The 20,793-nt window shown below is 43.3% G+C and overlaps 1 protein-coding gene across 2 annotated transcripts in view; it reads right to left on the bottom strand.

Annotated features, from left to right (window-relative positions):
• The window catches only part of LOC123744984 (transcription factor SOX-4), an 82,754-nt gene extending 62,257 nt beyond the window's left edge, over positions 1 to 20,497 (bottom strand). The window contains exon 1 of one of the 2 annotated variants that reach the window (XM_045725216.2): positions 20,269 to 20,497. In XM_045725216.2, coding sequence (XP_045581172.2) covers positions 20,269 to 20,385 — 117 coding nt within the window. In that variant the 5' untranslated portion in view covers positions 20,386 to 20,497. The remainder of the gene's footprint in view (positions 1 to 20,268) is intronic. The other variant, XM_045725217.2, reaches the window with a different exon arrangement.
• Between the last annotated feature and the right edge of the window lie 296 nt (positions 20,498 to 20,793).

The following is a 20,793-nucleotide window of genomic DNA, read 5'->3' on the forward strand; positions in this document are numbered from 1 at the left end:
CATACTCCCATGGAGTGAGGATACACCCACTCAGCAACATACTCCCATGGAGTAAGGATACACCCACTCAGCAACATACTCCCATGGAGTGAGGATACACCCACTCAGCAACATACTCCCATGGAGTAAGGATACACCCACTCAGCAACATACTCCCATGGAGTGAGGATACACCCACTCAGCAACATACTCCCATGGAGTGAGGATACACCCACTTAGCAACATACTCCCATGGAGTGAGGATACACCCACTCAGCAACATACTCCCATGGAGTGAGGATACACCCACTCAGCAACATACTCCCATGGAGCGAGGATACACCCACTCAGCAACATACTCCCATGGAATGAGGATACACCCACTCAGCAACATACTCCCATGGAGTAAGGATACACCCACTCAGCAACATACTCCCATGGAATGAGGATACACCCACACAGCAACATACTCCCATGGCCTTTCCCAAGCACATATAACATTGGCTTCAGGACATAAACTATAGAGACAAACTAATTAAATATAATTGATATTTTCCAGAGCCAGAAAGATTTAACTGCAAGAGTGCGCCCAATAACTGACTACAAAAGGTGTATATTACCATGCATATTTCTTCCCCCCCCCCCCACCTATACCCCTCCTCTCCCCCACATGGGTCATATCTCACCCTCACAGACCGTCTCTCGCCGCGTCAATGCTCTGTCACTACCACTCCCCACGCCAATTACAGCAGCCCGTCTCTTATGGAGCCCTCTGCCGCCCGTGGTACACAAAGATGAATTGGGATTGATTAAACAGCATCTCGTCAACCGTTGAACTCTATTCCCGGATCGATGCCAAGCTTTTAACCACTGCGAATAATTTCCGTTTTCTGTCGATGTCAATTATTTTGAATATTTGGCTGGGTGAGTGACTCTTGGATACGGCACTCGTTCCGAGATGATTCAGAATAGCAAGATATTACGTTATTCTCATATATATTTTTATTAAATAACATAAAAAGGCATTGCCCACTGCCAACGTATAATCCACCCCACCCTTCTAGGATCATGTCATTAATCCTTATGTTGCCTATTCCCCCTCTTTCTCTATTTTCCCCTCCCTCACCGGGTCGACATCACCAACTTTCAGAGAACATTAGAGTCTCCCCCTCCCTCCTGCCTGTCTCCCTTGTACTCGCTAACAAATCACCTACACACGTTTCTTGCCTCGAATATCAACCAATAGCTTCTTTCTGAGACAACTACCAGGGAATACAAGAACATTAATACAACAGCTGCAAGTGGGTGTTGAGGTGGGTCTCTGGCTGGGTGGATGGTGTGGGGTGGGCTGGCTGGGTGGATGGTGTGTGGGGGTGGGCTGGGTGAGTGGATGGTGTGTGGAGGTGGGCTAGCTGGGTGGATGGTGTGGGGGTGGGCTGGCTGGGTGGATGGTGTGGGGGTGGGCTGGCTAACGAGCCTCGAGGGAATCGCATGAACCACGGAGGATGAAGATGAGGGGTAGGAGAAAACGAGGGGAAAAAGAAGAGAAGAGGGAAGGGGAGAAAGGGGAAGAGACGAAGGAAGAGGGGAAAGAAGAGAGGTGGCAAGAGGGGACAGAAAAGCAGGGGGAAGAGGGGGAAGAAGTGGATAGGGGGGAAAAGGGGAAAGAAGAAGAATAGGAAGAAGGGAAAGGAGCTAAGGAGGAAGAAGAGGAAACAGAAGAAGACGAGGAACAGGGGGAAAAAACGACGTGGCAGCAGGAAAGGTGGAGTTGAGGGTCTTCCAAAGTTTTTTCTATCTGTTATAGGTCTTCCACTGTATATAATTTTTTGCTGCCCTCCCTACATGAGCAGAGGCCACAACACTCAAGAGGCCGTATACAGGCCTCCGGCTCCACCTCCAGGGCCTCCACTACACCCCTCTAGTATCCCCTCCTTCCTGTAATAGGACTATTAATAACGGCACGAAGACCAACGCACTGCGTAGACCTATATCATCGGCAAGGACTCGGTGGGCTCTTAAAACCTAGACCAGCATGAACAACATTTTCGATAGATTTGGATTGGTCTAGAATAGCGATGACGTGGGGGATATATATATATGTCTCAGGTGTTGGACCCTACTCCGTGGCCTAGGCTTCCGCACTCAGCTAAAGTCAATGCTTGACCCCAAAGGAAAGGTATTAAACCAAGCAGAATTCCTCCCCCATACCGCTATATTAGTCATTCCTGTTAACATGTTACCCATTTGGCTTCTCTGGCTCCCGTATTAGGTACCAGCAATCAACCTGTACCGGATTCTGGGCCTCTACGGCTCAAGCGACTAGTCGTAGTTCTCTACAAGTCTCAGTGCCTTTTCCAGTTTTAAAAGTTCATGGATTACTTAAATCTAATCCCAGAAAACCTAGTACCCGTCTTTGACAACGCCAGCTCACAGTACAGGCACTCTTCTTGAGGTTATCTTGAGATATTTTCGGGGCTTTAGGGTCTCCACTGCCCGGTCCTCAACCATGGCCTACTTTTTGCTACACATCCTCCAGTAAGCAGCCCGTAGCAGCTGTCTAACTCCCAGGTACCTACTTACTGCTAGGCGAACAGGAAGCATTAGGGTGAAAGAAACATTTTGCCCATTTGTCTCCGCCTCTACCGGGAATCGAACCCGGAACCTCAGTACTACGAATCCGAAGCGCTGTCCACTCAGTTGTTAAGCACACACAGATTCCAAAAACCTCTCCCATCACCCAGTCCCCGATATTCCAGCAACCAATCCCGACACATGAGCGACATTTACAACCACCCCGTTGGGATAATAACGTGCCTGCGACACTGCTGCGGGGAAGGGAAGGTCGAGGGATGGGAAAGGAGGGGAAGAAGGACTGGGTAATGAGGAGAGACCGGATGGATGGGTGAACAAGCAGAAAACCACAACGGAGCAGGTTAGGGCAGGGAGGAGACGCCGACTAAGAAGATGGAAAAGGTTAAGTGAAAGAGGGTGAGGAGTGTAAGGCAAGAGCCTGGGGAGTGTAGGAGTAGAATGGAGGGAGAGGGAGGAAGGGGGGGGTTAGTGGAGAAGGGAATGGTTGCGTGTGGAATGGGAGGGGAAAAGGTTGGGTGGCCTTACCTTAGGTTATGGCCTTAAGCTATGATAAAGGAAAACAACATATGGAACTATCTACAGGGGTCGATCCAGCAGTGGCTTTAAAAATGGGCAGAGATGACGCAGCAAGAGGAGAGGGAAAGAGAGAGAGCAGAAGGGAACAACAAGGGAAGAAAGTGGACAGAGAAGGAAAGGCAAGAGCGTAAAAGAGAGAGAGTATTGTTAACGAGACTATGCCTAGTGAAACACACCTCGGTAGAGTTCACACACACACACACAGGAGCATTACATAGGGCGCAGGAGAGCCCGTTACGGAGCACGGCGCCTCACCCAGCAACTCCCACGTAAAGTTACATAAAACCAAGCTAGGACAGGTCCGAAGGGCCCCAACGGGGCTCGTACCAGGACTGTGAGGACTGAAAGAGCCCGAGAGGAAAGCTCGGAGAGCAAAGCCTTACTACACAGTAAAAGTCAAAATCTGAGAGACGTGATTACGAGCTAAGAGTCCAAACAGGTAGGCTGATGAAGACATATTCAGTGTAATGCAAGGTAGAACAAGATGACCGGGAAGGAAACTTGAAGCGCAGGTAAATCACAAAGATGTCACGGAAAAAACTTTTTAGTAAGATAAGCAAATGGAAAATATTATAATTCATTATAGACTTTCAAAACTTAATATGTCAACTTTTTAGTTGGGTTGGGCTAGATGGTAAGATAAGATGGGGCTAAGGAGTTAAGAGCTTGGCCCTGCATACATAGCTGAGTATCTACACACACACACACACACACACACACACACCACTTGATTGACAGATGAGAGGCGGGACCAAAGAGCCAAAGCTCAACCACCACAAGCACAACTGGATGAGTACATACTCTCACACACACAGAGGAAAGTAGACAACCGACGATAAGAAAGGTGGGATCCAGGAGCTAACATCTCGAAATAGTAAAGACACAAATAGTAAATTGTGTCTGTAGGTACATAACTATTAGTAAGTACACACAATAGTAAATTGTGTACCTACAAATAGTAGGTACACAAATATCAGTATACAACTGTAGTATACAATTACGTATATCCAAACACATATATATACAGGTATATATATATATATATATATATATATATATATATATATATGTGTGTGTGTGTGTGTGTGTGTGTGTGTGTGTGTGTGTGTGTGTGTGTGTGTGTGTGTGTGTGAATATACTGTATACTGAAAATGGACAGTCTATCCATAACATGCATTTTACATTCTTGAAAGTGTAGCTTATTCAAATTCGTACATTCCTAAGAGCCAGAACAGTGTAATTCCAATTTGGAACACTTGGAATAGTGTCTCTTTGTGGGGTTTACATCTCTGGAACTGTGCCCTCGAGGACCCCACTCCATCTCCCAAAACTATCCTCTTTTTCCCCCTTCCCGTTTCCTTCTCTTTATCGTCGTCCCTTTCACTTCTTTCCCCTCTCTTTCTCCGTCTTCCTATGCGACTTTCTCTTCATTCTCTCCCTTTCTCCGCAAGCCACACTGGATGGCGACTTTTTCCTTCAAAAAAATCCACGCGAGAACCTGCGGAAGAATTTCCATTAATTCGAAACAACCTCAACTTGCGCAGTTAAGTGAACTCTGCTCCGTATTTATAAGCTCACTTGGAGATCACACTTAAAAGACTCCACACGACTCACTTAAGGGTCCTCCTCCCTCCCTCTCTGGAGGAAGAAGAGGTTAAAGTGTATTGCTGTCTTGACTAACACTATTGGGTCCGTTACCGTCACCATACTTGGAGAGCGTTCCTGCGTCTGCTACCACACGTCTCCGCTCTTAAGAGTACTTCGAACACAGCCCAAGCCGTAATATTAAATTAGTGATGATCGTAGTTACATATTTCCAAAATACAACGGCTAGGCTGAGCTGGGCAATTCAGAGGTTGTGCTATGAAGAAGGTTAGAGAAATGTCAAAAAGAGGGATGGGAAAGAAGGATAATAAACTAAGTCTCTGAGAAATGAACAGACGATGAAATACGAAATAAATGCCGGAAAAAATACTTTCTAGAACGATGGATTCAAGAAGAAAGGAAAACAGAAGACACACGCGATCTCACGAAATAGAAGTGGGCCAGTGAGAGGTACGGGCGGCCGGTGAGAGGTACGGGCGGCCAGTGAGAGGTACGGGCGGCCAGTGAGAGGTACGGGCGGCCAGTGAGAGGTACGGGCGGCCGGTGAGAGGTACGGGCGGCCAGTGAGAGGTACGGGCGGCCAGTGAGAGGTACGGGCGGCCAGTGAGAGGTACGGGCGGCCGGTGAGAGGTACGGGCGGCCGGTGAGAGGTACAGGCGGCCAGTGAGAGGTACGGGCGGCCAGTGAGAGGTACGGGCGGCCAGTGAGAGGTACGGGCGGCCAGTGAGAGGTACAGGCGGCCAGTGAGAGGTACAGGCGGCCAGTGTAAAAGAAACAAGGCCACGCACAAGGTGCAGGAGTTTAGCCCCTGTCGTTTAACGCCCTCACTTCCCTCCACCCCTCTCCGTCACCGCCCTCCCACCCCTCTCCGTCACCGCCCTCCACCCCGCTCCGTCACCGCCCTCCCACCCTCTCCGTCACCGCCCTCCACCCCGCTCCGTCACAACCCTCCACCCCTCTCCGTCACCGCCCTCCACCCCTCTCCGTCACCGCCCTCCACCCCTCTCCGTCACCGCCCTCCACCCATACTTACTATTAATCTGACCACCCGACAACACCATTTGTTATACCCTACGGCAGACGGTTAGGTAGGCAAGAAGGCAGGGCAAAATATGGCAGGAGAAAGGATGGTTAGTTAGGATGGCAGGTAGACAGGCAGATAATTGAGTAGGTAATTAGGCAAGGAGGTAGTTAGGCTACGTAAGTAGACAGGCAGTTAGCCCGGAAACTGTATATATACATTATATATAGAAGGGTACCACCTCTGCCCCTGTGGCGCAGGGCTAAGACTCGCCTGGCGCTTCGCAAGCGATTGGGCCTGGGTTCGTATCCTGGCTAGAGGGGGATTGACTGGGCGCCAATCCTTAACCGTAGCCTCTGTTCACCCAGCAGTGAATGGATACCTGGTTGTTAAACGAGTTGGCGGGTCGTATATCGGAGAAAAATTAGGATTAAGGACCTGCCGGAAACACTACGCGTGCTGGTGGCTGTACAAGACTGTATGAACTCTGGTACATTAGTATTAGTCCAATAGCTATTACTTTAGTTGAGGCACTTACCCAGGGAGCCGGTCGGCTGAGCGGACAGCACACTGGACTTGTGATCCTGTGGTCCCGGGTTCGATCCCGGGCGCCGGTGTGAAACAATGGGCAAAGTTTTTTTCACCCTTTGCCACTGTTACCTAGCAGTAAAATAGGTACCTGGGTGTTAGTCAGCTGTCATGGGCTGCTTCCTGGGGGTGGAGGCCTGGTCGAGGACCGGGCCGCGGGGACACTAAAGCCCCGAAATCATCTCAAGATAACCTCAAGAAGAAGAGGATACGGTAGGGACTTGAGACCCTGGAGAAAGAAAATGGTTGCTCTTGCGTCTTTGGTTTGACTAATGAGTTTCTCACCCAATTTATTAAGGAACTTAGGCGTTAGTGCAGATTTTCCTAAAGAACTAAGGGCCTTAGAGCACGTATAAGCACGATCCTTAAATATGGCCTAGACCTCAAGCGTCGCGTCTCCTTGTAAGTGGCTGCCACCACCTTCTGACTTACTGTACAGAAATAGGTGTCAGCGTATGGGGATGTGTGGCACCATTCAACTTGTGTACAGGTTTCCGAGCCTATTGGGCTCTGTCATAACCCAAATTGAAACTGTGGATGAAGTCTATCTCAGTCCAATTTTCATGGCATTTTAAATTATTTATGTCAGGATTGGGTATCCAATTTAGTTTGCACTTGTTTGGTGAAGATAGGAGTTACAACTCCGACAAGCAGAGGAGTTCTATCGTCTATAAATGCTTTATCGTTTTTAGCTATTACCAGTGTTGCTGAGGCAATAATCTCTACTTTGTGGAGATTATTGCTACAGCGATACTGAGATTATCAATAATCCACATCACAGAGTTGAAGCCCCGCTCCTGTGCCAGGAAAGTCCAGTACGGGCTCACCATACGCTACTTTAAACTTTTTGTTCCAAGTAGCTGAATCTCAAACAACAAAAACTAATAGTCCACACAGTGATCCACTGAGATTACCTATAGTCCACTCAGTGATCCACTGAGATTACCTATAGTTCACTCAGTGATCCACTGAGATTACCTATAGTCCACTCAGTGGTCCACTGAGATTACCTATAGTCCACTCAGTGGTCCACTGAGATTACCTATAGTCCACTCAGTGGTCCACTGAGATTACCTATAGTCCACTCAGTGGTCCACTGAGATTACCTATAGGCCACTCAGTGATCCACTGAGATTACCTATAGTCCACTCAGTGATCCACTGAGATTACCTATAGTCCACTCAGTGGTCCACTGAGATTACCTATAGTCCACTCAGTGGTCCACTGAGATTACCTATAGGCCACTCAGTGGTCCACTGAGATTACAAATAATATCAGTGGACCACTTGCAATCTTTTGGGGGTCTGGTCGGGGTGATGAGCCTGCAAGAGAATACCAATAGCTTCAGTAATGAACTTCTGATCGTGAACCCAATGGAATCTTGAAGAGCTCTGTTAAGGTTTCTCCCACTAATTCACTGGCAGCAGTATAAGAAAAGGAATGCAAGCGATGCAATCTGTTGCCGTGTGGATACCTGTAAAGACTCCAGAGTCTGACTGGAAGCGATGCTTGGGCCCATTGGCAGTCTTCCAGTTAGGGGTTTAGAGGGTTTTGCTGGATATTGTGTTCACGAACTTGTCATACAATTTAACCTGATTCTAAACTTGAAATCGGGTCTGATTCCAAAGTCTGATTTTTTTTTTTAGGTACACCTTGATACATCGAAGTGGTGTTACAGGTAAGCTTCAGTTGAGCACCAGTTAGGTACTTTTGAGATCCCTGCTTGTTTTTTAATATATTGGTCTAGTTGCTAGAGTGACAGTCTTGTATTTTTCCAACCCGAATTCGAATCCCGATGTTCCAACCCAAATATATAATATTACCCAAGATATTGTAGACGTATGTGTACTCGCCTATTTGTGCTTGCAGGATCGAGCATTGACTCTTGGATCCCGCCTTTCCAGCTATCGGTTGTTTACAGCAATGATTCCTGTCCCATTTCCTTATCATACCTAATTTTAAAATTATGAATAGAGTTTGCTTCCACAACCTGTTCTCCAAGTGCATTCCATTTTTCCACTACTCTCACGCTAAAAGAAAACTTCCTAACATCTCTATAACTCATCTGAGTTTCCAGCTTCCATGTCCCCTCGTTCTGTTATTATTACGTGTGAACATTTCATCTATTTTTACTTTGTCAATTCCCCTGAGTATTTTATGTCCCTATCATATCTCCTCTCTCCCTTCTTTTCTCTAGTGTCGTAAGGTTCAGTTCCTTCAGACGCTCTTCATATCCCATCCCTCGTAACTCTGGGACAACCCTCGTCGCAAACCTCTGAATCTTCTCCAGTTTCATTATGTGTTTCTTGGTGGGGGCTCCATGATGGTGCGGCATACTCTAAGACTGGATATATATGTGTGTGTGTGTGTGTGTGTGTGTGTATATACACCCCACACACCCCATATATATATATATATAATATAGGGGTACTACCTCTGGTGCAAGTGTAGGGACCCATAGCCTCGAAGAAGAAAATAAAAGAGTATTCAGAGAAGACCTTGTGGATTATCACTGAACACTTTTAATATTTTATTCTCCAACCACTTCTATTCCTTTTTATTAATTTTAGTTTATTTTATTACATTACTACAGTTCACAGAAAACACACACACACACACATTATAATATATATATATATATATATATATATATATATATATATATATATATATATATATATACATATATATATATATATATATATATATATATATATATATATATATATATATATATATATATTGATAAGACAAATCGAAGGGACCTTGTAGGTACCACTAATTGATGTAAATATTTTCTTCTACCCCTCTTGGCTAAATTATCTGATCCTATGATAATTCAACCTAAAATGCGGCAGCACAGGGTACGTTCCTATAAGGAAATATTGAAACTTAATTTAACATATATAATAAAAAAAGTCAAAGTACTGGGAAAAACTACAGTGAAAGTTGGTAACACCGGCCGCCAGCTGGTAGCGAGGAGGTACCTCTTGTTTTGTCGCCTCCGGGATAACACCCTATGTCAGCATGGTCTGAGACGGGCTCTCTCTCTCTCTCTCTCTCTCTCTCTCTCTCTCTCTCTCTCTCTCTCTCTCTCTCTCTCTCTCTCTCCTTCTCTCTCTCTCTCTCTCTCTCTCTCTCTCTCTCTCTCTCTCTCTCTCTCTCTCTCTCTCTCTCTCTCTCTCTCTCTCTCTCTCTCTCTCTCTCTCTCTCTCTCTCTCTCTCTCTCTCTCTCTCTCTCTCTCTCTCTCTCTCTCTCATATCTATATATACTGTTTATCAACCGTACACATGTCTCCCCATTGCCATAGGGAGCCATGATATAGGTCTAGGTTACATGGTTACAAATTCCACTAAACTACTTAGCAACATTTCTTAATATCCAACTGTGACGTTTAATTGTTTTTTGTTTACTTATGACAATCAAATGAAACTTAAAAGAAGAGGAGGGTAATTATAGACAATTCGAGGCTATAATTCGTGTATATTTGACATCATTAACAATACTTAAATTCTGACTGTCAATGGGCTAGCATATCAGAGTGTCAGGTCGATCGATGCAGTCAACTCGGAAGTGGCCGATCAGATGACTAATGGCACGTAACCTACGGAAGTTAAACCCTGTATTTCGCTTTACATGGCAACAGTGTTTGTCCTTGGTTCCTCCCACTGTACGTCAGAGGAGACATAATTACCACATAAAAAATTGTCAGGAGAATTGACAAGGTAAAAAAAGAGTAGATTATTTAACATGAGTAGTATACACTGGTATACACTGGTATACCTGGAGAGGATTTCGGGAGGAGTTCTATTCGCCTTGGTGGTTTGGAGCGGTCCGCAGTGGAGATTATTTAACTAAATGACTCGAAGAAAAAGAATTCCCCCATAAGAACGTTTAAGAATGCATTCAAATTAATTGACCGTCCTCTTTCCTGCAAACCCACGCTCCCCCTCCCACATATACACTCTTGTCTATGACTAGAATTTTACTGCAATATACCACAGATGGAGAGTTTACATTGGTCTACAGTCTCTAGCCTAATACCATCTAAATGGGCCCAAAGAAGTAGACAACTTTCCAGTGTATCTCAAACTTCACCTCACTAACTTTCCAAACCAAAATACTGTTCTTTTAAGACTTATTTTTAACTGGATATTTGATACCTAAATCTTCGCCTTCACTCCCAGTTGCGCGACTGTAAAATCATCACCTGTTCACTGGCAACAGAGAATATAAATCTCTCTAAAAAAGTGTAAGCCAACATAGAGAAAATCAAAGCGATATTAGAAAGCCACATGTACATTTACCTCTCGCTCCCACACTCATTACGGTCCACACATGCACTGCTCCATGTCAGCTCGCACATGCAAGCCTCGCGCACGCACAACATACACCACGGACCATCCCACACCTCGATTTAATAACACAAATTAATCGATACAAACTTGTTCCTCATAGCCTGTCTCAGACTTCCACTTCTCACGAAATGGTATCTCTCTCTCTCTCTCTCTCTCTCTCTCTCTCTCTCTCTCTCTCTCTCTCTCTCTTATATATATATATATATATTTATATATATATATATATATATATATATATATATTTATATATATATATATATATATATATATATATATATATATATATATATATATATATATATATTCACTCGTTTAGCAATTTCTCCCTTGCTTTTCACACACCACTCTCACTTTATCAGATATCAAAACATTTGAAGTTCGCACACAGCAAAGCGACGAGGAAAAAAATGGCTGACGTGACGGGTAAATCAATAGATAATTTCGACCCGGGAGCGAGCACTGTTGCCGGGTGGACTCTCTCTCTCCAGAATGTTCAACCCATCACCGTTACTGTGTAATGTGATGTAGTCAACCACAGGCTACCGTGTCCTAGACTACCACAGGCTACCGTGCAGTATAGTCATCCACAGGCTACCGTGCAGTATAGCCAACCACAGGCTACCGTGCAGTATAACCATTCATAGGCTACTGTGCAGTATAGCCATCCACAGGCTACCGTGCAGTATAGCCACCCACAGGCTACCGTGCAGTATAGCCACCCGCAGGCTACCGTGCAGTATAGCCGTCCACAGGCTACCGTGCAGTATAGCCATCCACAGGCTACCGTGCAGTATAGCCACCCACAGGCTACCGTGCAGTATAGCCACCCGCAGGCTACCGTGCAGTATAGCCGTCCACAGGCTACCGTGCAGTATAGCCGTCCACAGGCTACCGTGCAGTATAGCCAATCACAGGCTACCGTGCAGTATAGCCATCCACAGGCTACCGTGCAGTATAGCCATCCACAGGCTACCGTGCAGTATAGCCATCCACAGGCTACCGTGCAGTATAGCCATCCACAGGCTACCGTGCAGTATAGCCGTCCACAGGCTACCGTGCAGTATAGCCGTCCACAGGCTACCGTGCAGTATAGCCAATCACAGGCTACCGTGCAGTATAGCCATCCACAGGCTACCGTGCAGTATAGCCAATCACAGGCTACCGTGCAGTATAGCCATCCACAGGCTACCGTGCAGTATAGCCATCCACAGGCTACCGTGCAGTATAGCCATCCACAGGCTACCGTGCAGTATAGCCATCCACAGGCTACCGTGCAGTATAGCCACCCACAGGCTTCTACCTCATAATTCACTGCTTGTAACGAGAATAATCTGTTTTCCTTGCTATTCCAATAATGTACCAATTTCTGTTAATGTTTTCTTGCCAGTCACTATAGGATAGCAAGTGACCACCTTCTGAGCGACTTTATTAAGATGAACTGGTGTCAACTTTCACATTCAAGACTTTTTGTACAATGCCAAGAGTATATAACATTTTTATTCACATACAACGCCAGGAGTATAACATTTTTATTCACATACAACGCCAGGAGTATAACATTTTATTCACATGCTCTTTGATTATTCAATAACCTATTCTGCTATTTGGTGATGTAATAGCACTATTAGAAACTAATGCATGGTCGCTCGGCTCGAGACTAGGGAGGCTAGTTCAAATCCACGACTTAGCAAGCAGGTCTCGAGATTGTACGTGCTTCTTATGTTGCTTACCAAAGCCTCAGTAGAGATAACCCAGTCGACTTGAACAGACTTGCAGCCCCGCCTGTAAGAAGCTTGCGTCAGAGGGCGAAAAGCGAGCTTGGAGCAGGTTAGAGGCAGCGATGATTCACTTGGTGACATGCTACAACCAGCAGGAACAAGTTTGGTGGTGCTAGGCTAGGCAGCCTCACCTCTCCCTCCCTCTGTCCCTCCGCTCCCCCCCCCCCCCCCCACACGCTCCTTAAACTACCTAGCCCCCTCCCCGCCATCGTCACCAACCCTCCATGCTACTATCCTATTCCTCAAGCCAGACCCCTGTGGCTGGATTTCACGTCTTGGTTTTCAAAGGTTTTGAAATTAACGGATTCGTCCTGATTTAAGTTTAACAAACACAACAATATAGTTTGGATTTATATACTATTATCATAGCAATATGGAAGTTGTAGTTAAGGACCTGGTGACTCTAGTGGGAGCCCTGAGGACAGAGTTGGACTCTCTGCGGGAGGAGGTGCGTCAGCTCAAAAAACAACGAGAAGTAACGAAGGAGGAGACCAGCAGTAAAGGGACCTCGTCTTGGAGAGTTGTGAAAGACAGGGGCCTTAAGAAGACTTTGATAAAGCCGCCTTCAAACGCCATAGCAACTTCTAATTCATTTGACGTTTTGGAGGACGAGTGCTGTGGAGAGACTGCGGATCGCGCAAAAGGGAAAGCAACGAAGAGAAAGGAAGCGCAGGCCCCTCAGAAAGTAAAGGAAGTACCTAAGCAAACATTAGTTGTGGGAGATTCCCAGATAAGGTATTTGGATAGAACGTTTTGTGCTAGAGATAGGGGGAACAGGTTAAGGGTTTGCTATCCCGGAGCTGGCATTGGTGATATTATAAACAACATGAATGATATTATGGCTGGTAATGGGAACAATCCCATTATTTGCATTAGCGTGGGAGGAAATGATGTTGGTCGAGTTAGGAGTGAGGAACTGATTCAGAGGTATAAAACAGCCATAGAGTTAGTTAGGAGCAAGGGAGGAATCCCGATCATATGTGGCATTCTTCCAAGAAAGGGAGTGGGAAATGAATGGATATCGAGGGCACTTGGTGTCAATTGCCGGCTGGAAAGATATTGCAAATCAAATGCAATATCTTTCATAGACAACTGGGAACACTTCTATGGAAGAAATGAAATGTATGCTCGTGATGGGGTGCATCTATCGAGAGCTGGGGTTGTTGCTGTTGCGAACTCGTTAGAAGAAGTGGTTAGAGGTGTTTGTTTGGGTTTAAACTGTTAGTAGATAGAGGTATGGGAATTGATTTGGAGGAAGGAGGTAATAAAAGTATGTGTTTGTGGGAGAAAGGAATTGGCAAAACGATCAGGGAAAGAGAAGGTCCGCAAAATAACAATTCACTTAGGGTATATTACACTAACAGTAGAAGTCTAAGAAATAAAATTAACGAATTAAATGCTCTTGTCTGCACAGAAAAAATAGATATTATTGCACTTACCGAAACGTGGATGAATGTAGAAAATAGAGAACTATTAGCTGAATATCAAATATATGGATTTAAACTATTTCACACAGATAGATATATTAGACGAGGAGGTGGAGTAGCCATATATGTTAGGGACAATTTGAAATGTAGTCTCAAAGAGGGAATCAAAACAGAGCCACACACAGAAACTATTTGGATTGAATTAAACGAAAAAGCTAATAATATTATAATAGGAGTAATATATAGGCCACCAAATTTAGACAGAATGGAAGCAAAGCATCTATGGGATGAAATATCTAGAGCATCTAGATCTAACAGTATTTATGTCATGGGTGACTTTAATTTTAGCGGAATAAACTGGTTGAACAAAACAGGGAATAGTGAAGCAGAAGATTTTCTAGAATTAATTGACGATTGCTTTCTTACGCAACACATTAAGGAACCAACACGGGAAAATAATATTTTAGATTTAGTGTTAACTAACAGGGAAACGCAAATTAATGACATCGAAATAGGGAGTGAGCTAGGGAGCAGTGATCACAAAGAAATCAGATTTAGCATAGAATGGAATAGACCAGTAGGAGAAAATTCTGTTAAAGTGCCAGATTTTCGAAAAGCTGATTTTAATAGCCTAAGAAATTTTTTGGGTCAAATTGATTGGAAAGTCTTGGGTATGGGGTGTGGGCCGGTCTTGGAGCGAGACATGAACCCAGCGATAGGTGACTTAAATGGGGATTTCGATGTGGATTCAATATATAACTTATTTAAGAATATTCTAAACAAAGCACAGGAACGTAGTATACCATACAAATTGAATAGATCGAATACTAATGACCCAAAGTGGATAACAAAGAATTTGAAGAACCTTATAGGTAAAAAGAGAGCTTGGTACAAAAGGATTAAAAATGGGGAGGTCACTTTAGAACAGGAATTCGTACAACTGGTTAGAAATGTTAAAAAAGAGATAAGGAAAGCAAAAAGAAACTATGAAGTTCGCATAGCAGGGCAAGCAAAGACAAATCCTAAAGGGTTTTTTCAGTTATATCGTACTAAGACTAGGGAAAGGATAGGTCCATTAAAAACTGAGACAGGTCAAATAACAGATAGTGATGAAGAGATGAGTAGTATTTTTAATAAATATTTTGTATCTGTATTTACTAAAGAGGAACTTAACAATATGCCTTCAGCCGAACAAGTCTATGTGGGTGGGGACGAGGACAGGTTGACGAGTTTAGCAGTTACCAGGGAGGATGTTCTTAAACAAATAGTAAAACTCAAACCAAACAAATCCCCAGGGCCGGATGAAGTGTTTGCCAGGGTGCTTAAAGAATGCAAAGAGGAGCTTTGTGACCCACTGTCAACCATATTTAATAAATCAATAGAGTCAGGCAGAGTGCCAGAGTTTTGGAAAGTTGCTAATGTGATACCAGTTTTTAAGAAAGGAGATAGATCACTTGCGTCTAACTATCGACCAATTAGCCTAACGTCTATTGTGGGAAAGTTACTCGAATCTATAATAGCAAATAAAATTCGTCTTCATCTTGAAAAACATAAATTAATAATTGAGTCGCAACATGGTTTTATAAATGGCCGTTCATGTTTAACAAATTTGTTATCTTTTTATTCTAGCATTGTTGAGGCAGTTGATAGTGGTAAGGATTGCGATGTTGTATACCTTGACTTTAGCAAAGCTTTTGATACAGTGCCACATGAAAGACTGATTAAAAAAATAGAGTCTCATGGTATTGGGGGTGCTATATTAAGCTGGATTAGGGCATGGCTATACCAAAGGAAACAGAGAGTTAGTATAAATGGAATCAAGTCAGAGTGGGAAAATGTTGTAAGTGGAGTGCCTCAGGGCTCTGTCCTGGGACCTCTGTTGTTTATAATATATATAAATGATTTAGATTCAGGTTTGAGTAGCAACATTTGCAAATTTGCCGATGATACGAAAATCGGTAGGGAAATTAATTCGGAGGAGGACTCACTATCACTTCAAGTTGATCTAGATAGGGTTTTGAAATGGTCAAAGGATTGGCAGATGCAGTTTAATGCAGACAAATGTAAAGTTCTGAGGTTAGGTAATGATGATAGAGTTACAAGATACGAGCTAGATGGTGTTGTGATTGCGAAGTCGGATTGCGAAAGGGATCTGGGAGTTATGATTAGTAAGAATTTAAAACAAAAGGATCAATGCATAAATGTTCGTAATAAGGCAAATCGGACACTTGGATTTATTAATCGCAGCGTTAGTAACAAGACACCTGGTGTGGTTCTCAAGCTATATCTTGCTCTAGTTAGGCCCCATTTAGATTATGCAGTTCAGTTTTGGTCGCCATATTATAGAATGGATATAAATTCACTTGAACGTGTCCAGCGTAGGATGACTAAGTTAATTCCCCAAATTAGAAATCTTTCATATGAAGAAAGATTAACAAAGCTTAAGTTGCATTCACTGGAAAGGCGAAGAGTTAGGGGTGACATGATAGAGGTTTACAAGTGGATGAATGGACATAACCGGGGGGATATTAATAGGGTATTAAAAGTATCAACACAGGACAGAACACGAAACAATGGATATAAATTGGATAAGTTTAGATTTAGGAAAGACTTGGGTAAATACTGGTTCAGTAACAGGGTTGTTGATTTGTGGAACCAATTGCCGCGTAACATTGTGGAGGTGGGGTCCCTCGATTGTTTCAAGCACGGGTTGGACAAGTATATGAGTGGGATTGGGTGGTTATAGAATAGGAGCTGCCTCGTATGGGCCAATAGGCCTTCTGCAGTTACCTTTGTTCTTATGTTCTTATGTTCTTATATGCTGAAATGTTATCACCTCATTTTCAGGTTTGAGGATATAACCTTAAGTCTTTACACCTTGAAACAGATTAGGCCTAACATGATTATTCATGATTTAAAAACATTCAGCTTTAATCAAACATGTTGTAATTCAATACATCATCATCAGAAATAAACTATTACAAGTTACTTAACTTAGTAGCTAATATCTTAGGTGTTCTTGGTTTTCAGATTTAAATACACTACATAAGAACATAAGAACAAAGGTAACTGCAGAAGGCCTATTGGCCCATACGAGGCAGCTCCTATTCTATAGGAGCTAAACTATACACTAAACATGTTCTTTATTTTTCTAGGAAAGAGCTTTTGATTTTTCCGAATCAAATCAAGAATTAGTTTTAATTTAAAACACTAGCATTGATAGGCCGTATGGGTAATAGTACATTACACATTTTCAAGCCTGCTGGCCTGCACATTTTTTCACACCAAATAATCAGGGGCCAGATTCACGAAGCAGTTACTCAAGCACTTACGAACCTGCTCATCTTTTCTCAATCTTTGGCAGCTTTGTTTACAATTATTAAACAGTTAATGAGCTCCGAAGCACCAGGAGACTGTTTATAACAATAACAACAGTGGATTGGAAAGCTTTCATGCTTGTAAACTGTTTAATAAATGTAAACAAAGCCGTCATAGATTGAGGAAAGATGTACACGTTCGTAAGTACTTGCGTAACTGCTTCGTGAATCTGGCCCCAGGAAAGTCGTTCTTTGTATACAAATTATCGCAAATTACGACCGGCCATAACAACCAAAAGATATCACCAGAGATAGCTATATCTCCCCAACAGTCAAGAGGCCAGAGTGAGGCCTTAGGCCTACCCTGTACACTAAATCAGACCGACTCTGTCGCCTTGGCCTTCGATTCTAGTTACCTTGAATCAGCTAGACAAGTATATTGTGCACGTTCACCTTCGGGAAAGAAACTAAGACTCTTGCTGACCAGACCACACACTAGAAAATGAAGGGACGACGACGTTTCGGTCCGTCTTGGACCATTCTCAAGTCGATTGTCTTGTGGCTCTCAATCGACTTAAGAATGGTCCAGGACGGACCGAAACGTCGTCGTCCCTCCATTTTCTAGTGTGTGGATTGGTCAACATACTTCAGCCACGTTATTGTGACTCATCGCCTGCAAACCAAGACTTTTTCCCTCGTGTCTAAGACAAGACTTTGACAAGTTCCTGCACGACCGTCATTATTTACATCATCATCAAGAGCTGATAAGACTCGCACATTGCCTGTTGGAGAGCTAGTCGTATGCTATAATTACCTCCCCCAGGAACTGAACACATGGCTAAACTGGTTTCCAAATGTGAGATATTCAAGAAAAACACCAGATTGTGATTCACCACTGATAAATCCTAACTTACTAAATACGAACTTTACGTCAAAAAACTCGCAGCACACATGAACTCTACTAACCCACTAAGACTTTGATTTGTTCACCAATAAACAGCTTGATAGGCTCGTTAACAGAATATAACACTAAGAACAAAAATCACAGGCCTAAATAAACCATTCACATAACAAAATTTACTTATTACAAAAATACAGCTAAATATTCCTCAAATAACCATTCATGAGTTTCAGACAGACTGTCGAATTAGGCCATATTTACATCACGTAAATACAGCCTGTATTGCGCAACTAGTAAAGGAAACCAGACACAGATATATCACCTTAACTAGACAGGAATCAGCTCTTTAAATCAAATGAGCTAAAACCCAATAACCACTGCTAGATCGTGCACAGGGCGAGCCCTCCTGAATTAGTGTTAAGCGCGAGACTGAAACATTGTTCTTTTACGCAAATAAAACTCTCTAACCTAGAATACAAAACTAATGACAAACTAACCCAAATATTCCACCAGTCACTATAATTACGGTTGATCTAAATATCTCTTCTCCTCTACTACCAAACCTTCCCAGCTACACCCTGAGTCACATTAAAGAGCGAGAGATGGTACTAGGAGCCATATTAAAGAGCCAAAGATGTGCTAGAGCCACATTAAAGAGCGAGATGGTACTAGAAGCCATATTAAAGAGCCAAAGATGTGCTAGAGCCACATTAAAGAGCGAGAGATGGTGCTAGGAGCCACATTAAAGAGCAAGAGATGGTACTAGGAGCCATATTAAAGAGCCAAAGATGTGCTAGAGCCACATTAAAGAACAAGAGATGGTGCTAGGATCTACATTAAAGAGCAAAAGATGTGCTAGAGAAACATTAAGGAGCAAGAGATGGTGCTAAGAGACACAGTAAAGAGCAAGAGGCGATGTTGCTACTGCCACAAAAAGAGCAAGGAGTGTTGTACCAAGAACCACAGTAAAGAGCCAGAGGTAATGGTGTAGCGCCACAGTAAGGAGCCAGAGGTGAAGGTACAAGAGCCACAGTAGAGCGAGAAGTGATGGTGCTAGAGCCACAATAAAGAGCCAGAGGTGATGGTGCAAGACCCCACAGTAAAGAGCCAGAGGTGATGGTGCTAGAGCCACAGTAAAGAGCCAGAGGTGATGGTGCTAGACCCCACAGTAAAGAGCCAGAGGTGATAGTGATCAAGGGGCACCCGATCAGCTGGGAATCTTCACAACAGATAATAACAACACAGTAGGCCGGGAGCACACCAACCAACTGGCCAACGCTATCTAACACGATATTCACGATAAACTAATAATTCTGGCAGGCAGTGATGGCTTTACCGACTCGCGCGACTGATTGACGCTCCTCTCTCACTCTTTCTTAACTTTGCGAACTTGGCTACAGGAAGCCGTCGAGCACTCACGAGGTGGAGAAAGGTTACACGTCCTTAAATACTAATGAGAAACCTTGTGAGTCAACGCTCCGTACGATCAGATTCTATGCCACATGTGTAAAGGTAAATAAAAACATGATATCACCACTATATATATATATATATATATATATATATATATATATATATATATATATATATATATATATATATATATATATATATATATATATATAATGTGTGTGTGTGTGTGTATTTTGCATTATTCACTGTTGTGGTGTTTCAGGATTTTTCATTGGCAATTTGTTTTCTTCAGGTGGAGAGTCAGGCACATATACACATACATGCATTTTTGTCTAAGTCCCGTGATGGCAGAGCTCTTGTGGAATGAGAACTAACCAAACGTGATCATTCCATTAAAACACTTCACTTGTTAACAGTCCATGATACATGCACTTATAAATCTTCTAGAACACAACACTGTCATTACGAACCAAAACTTAAATAACAAAAATAACTTAAAACCACTTTGCCAAAAATTTTTAGTTTTTTAACTCGCGCGCAGTTTGAGTGCAAGTTTCTATGTCACTCTGTAGCACTTATTAACTTAAACGTCAATTGGTCACTAAAACGTATCATATCCGTAGACGAGTTCATGCACATAATACAGACAACCAAGTAATACAAAATCATCGACACAGGAGCAGAATTACAGCCACTGAAGTCAACTCACCTGAGTAGCATCGCTGTATGGAGTTCTGGAGTTTGCTTGGACTAGTTGAGATCCAAATATTACTCCCTGAGTTGTGGTGGGCGATGTGGAACGATCTGTTACGCTTTGTGGCAACATTTTGATCACTAAATTGGTTAAAAGTCTATTAAAGCACTAGGTACAGTTCTCAAGTCCTGAAACCTGAGATAGCAGCGACGTACTCTTCCCGCACTCATGTATCGGTCTACCTATCCCGCCAGCCGCTCCCGGCCTTATATAGCCTCGCCTTCCCTCCTCAACCAATCAGCTGCCGACAGTACGATGGGCGGAGTTTATAATTTTTCTACACGTTATAAAACATTTATTTTTATTTTTACGATACGTAATTGGAAGTTTATATTAATGAACGTGATCTCTCGAGGAAAAAACTTCGAGAAGACGGTGTCTACGCTTTAAATAATTCGCTGCAAGATGCGTATGTAGCAACAACTGGCACCGTTCACGTGTGAAGATTGCATGATTTTATTATATCGGCCAAACACAACA

The sequence above is a fragment of the Procambarus clarkii genome, chromosome 57 (assembly GCF_040958095.1).
Source record: "Procambarus clarkii isolate CNS0578487 chromosome 57, FALCON_Pclarkii_2.0, whole genome shotgun sequence".
Classification (NCBI taxonomy): domain Eukaryota; kingdom Metazoa; phylum Arthropoda; class Malacostraca; order Decapoda; family Cambaridae; genus Procambarus; species Procambarus clarkii.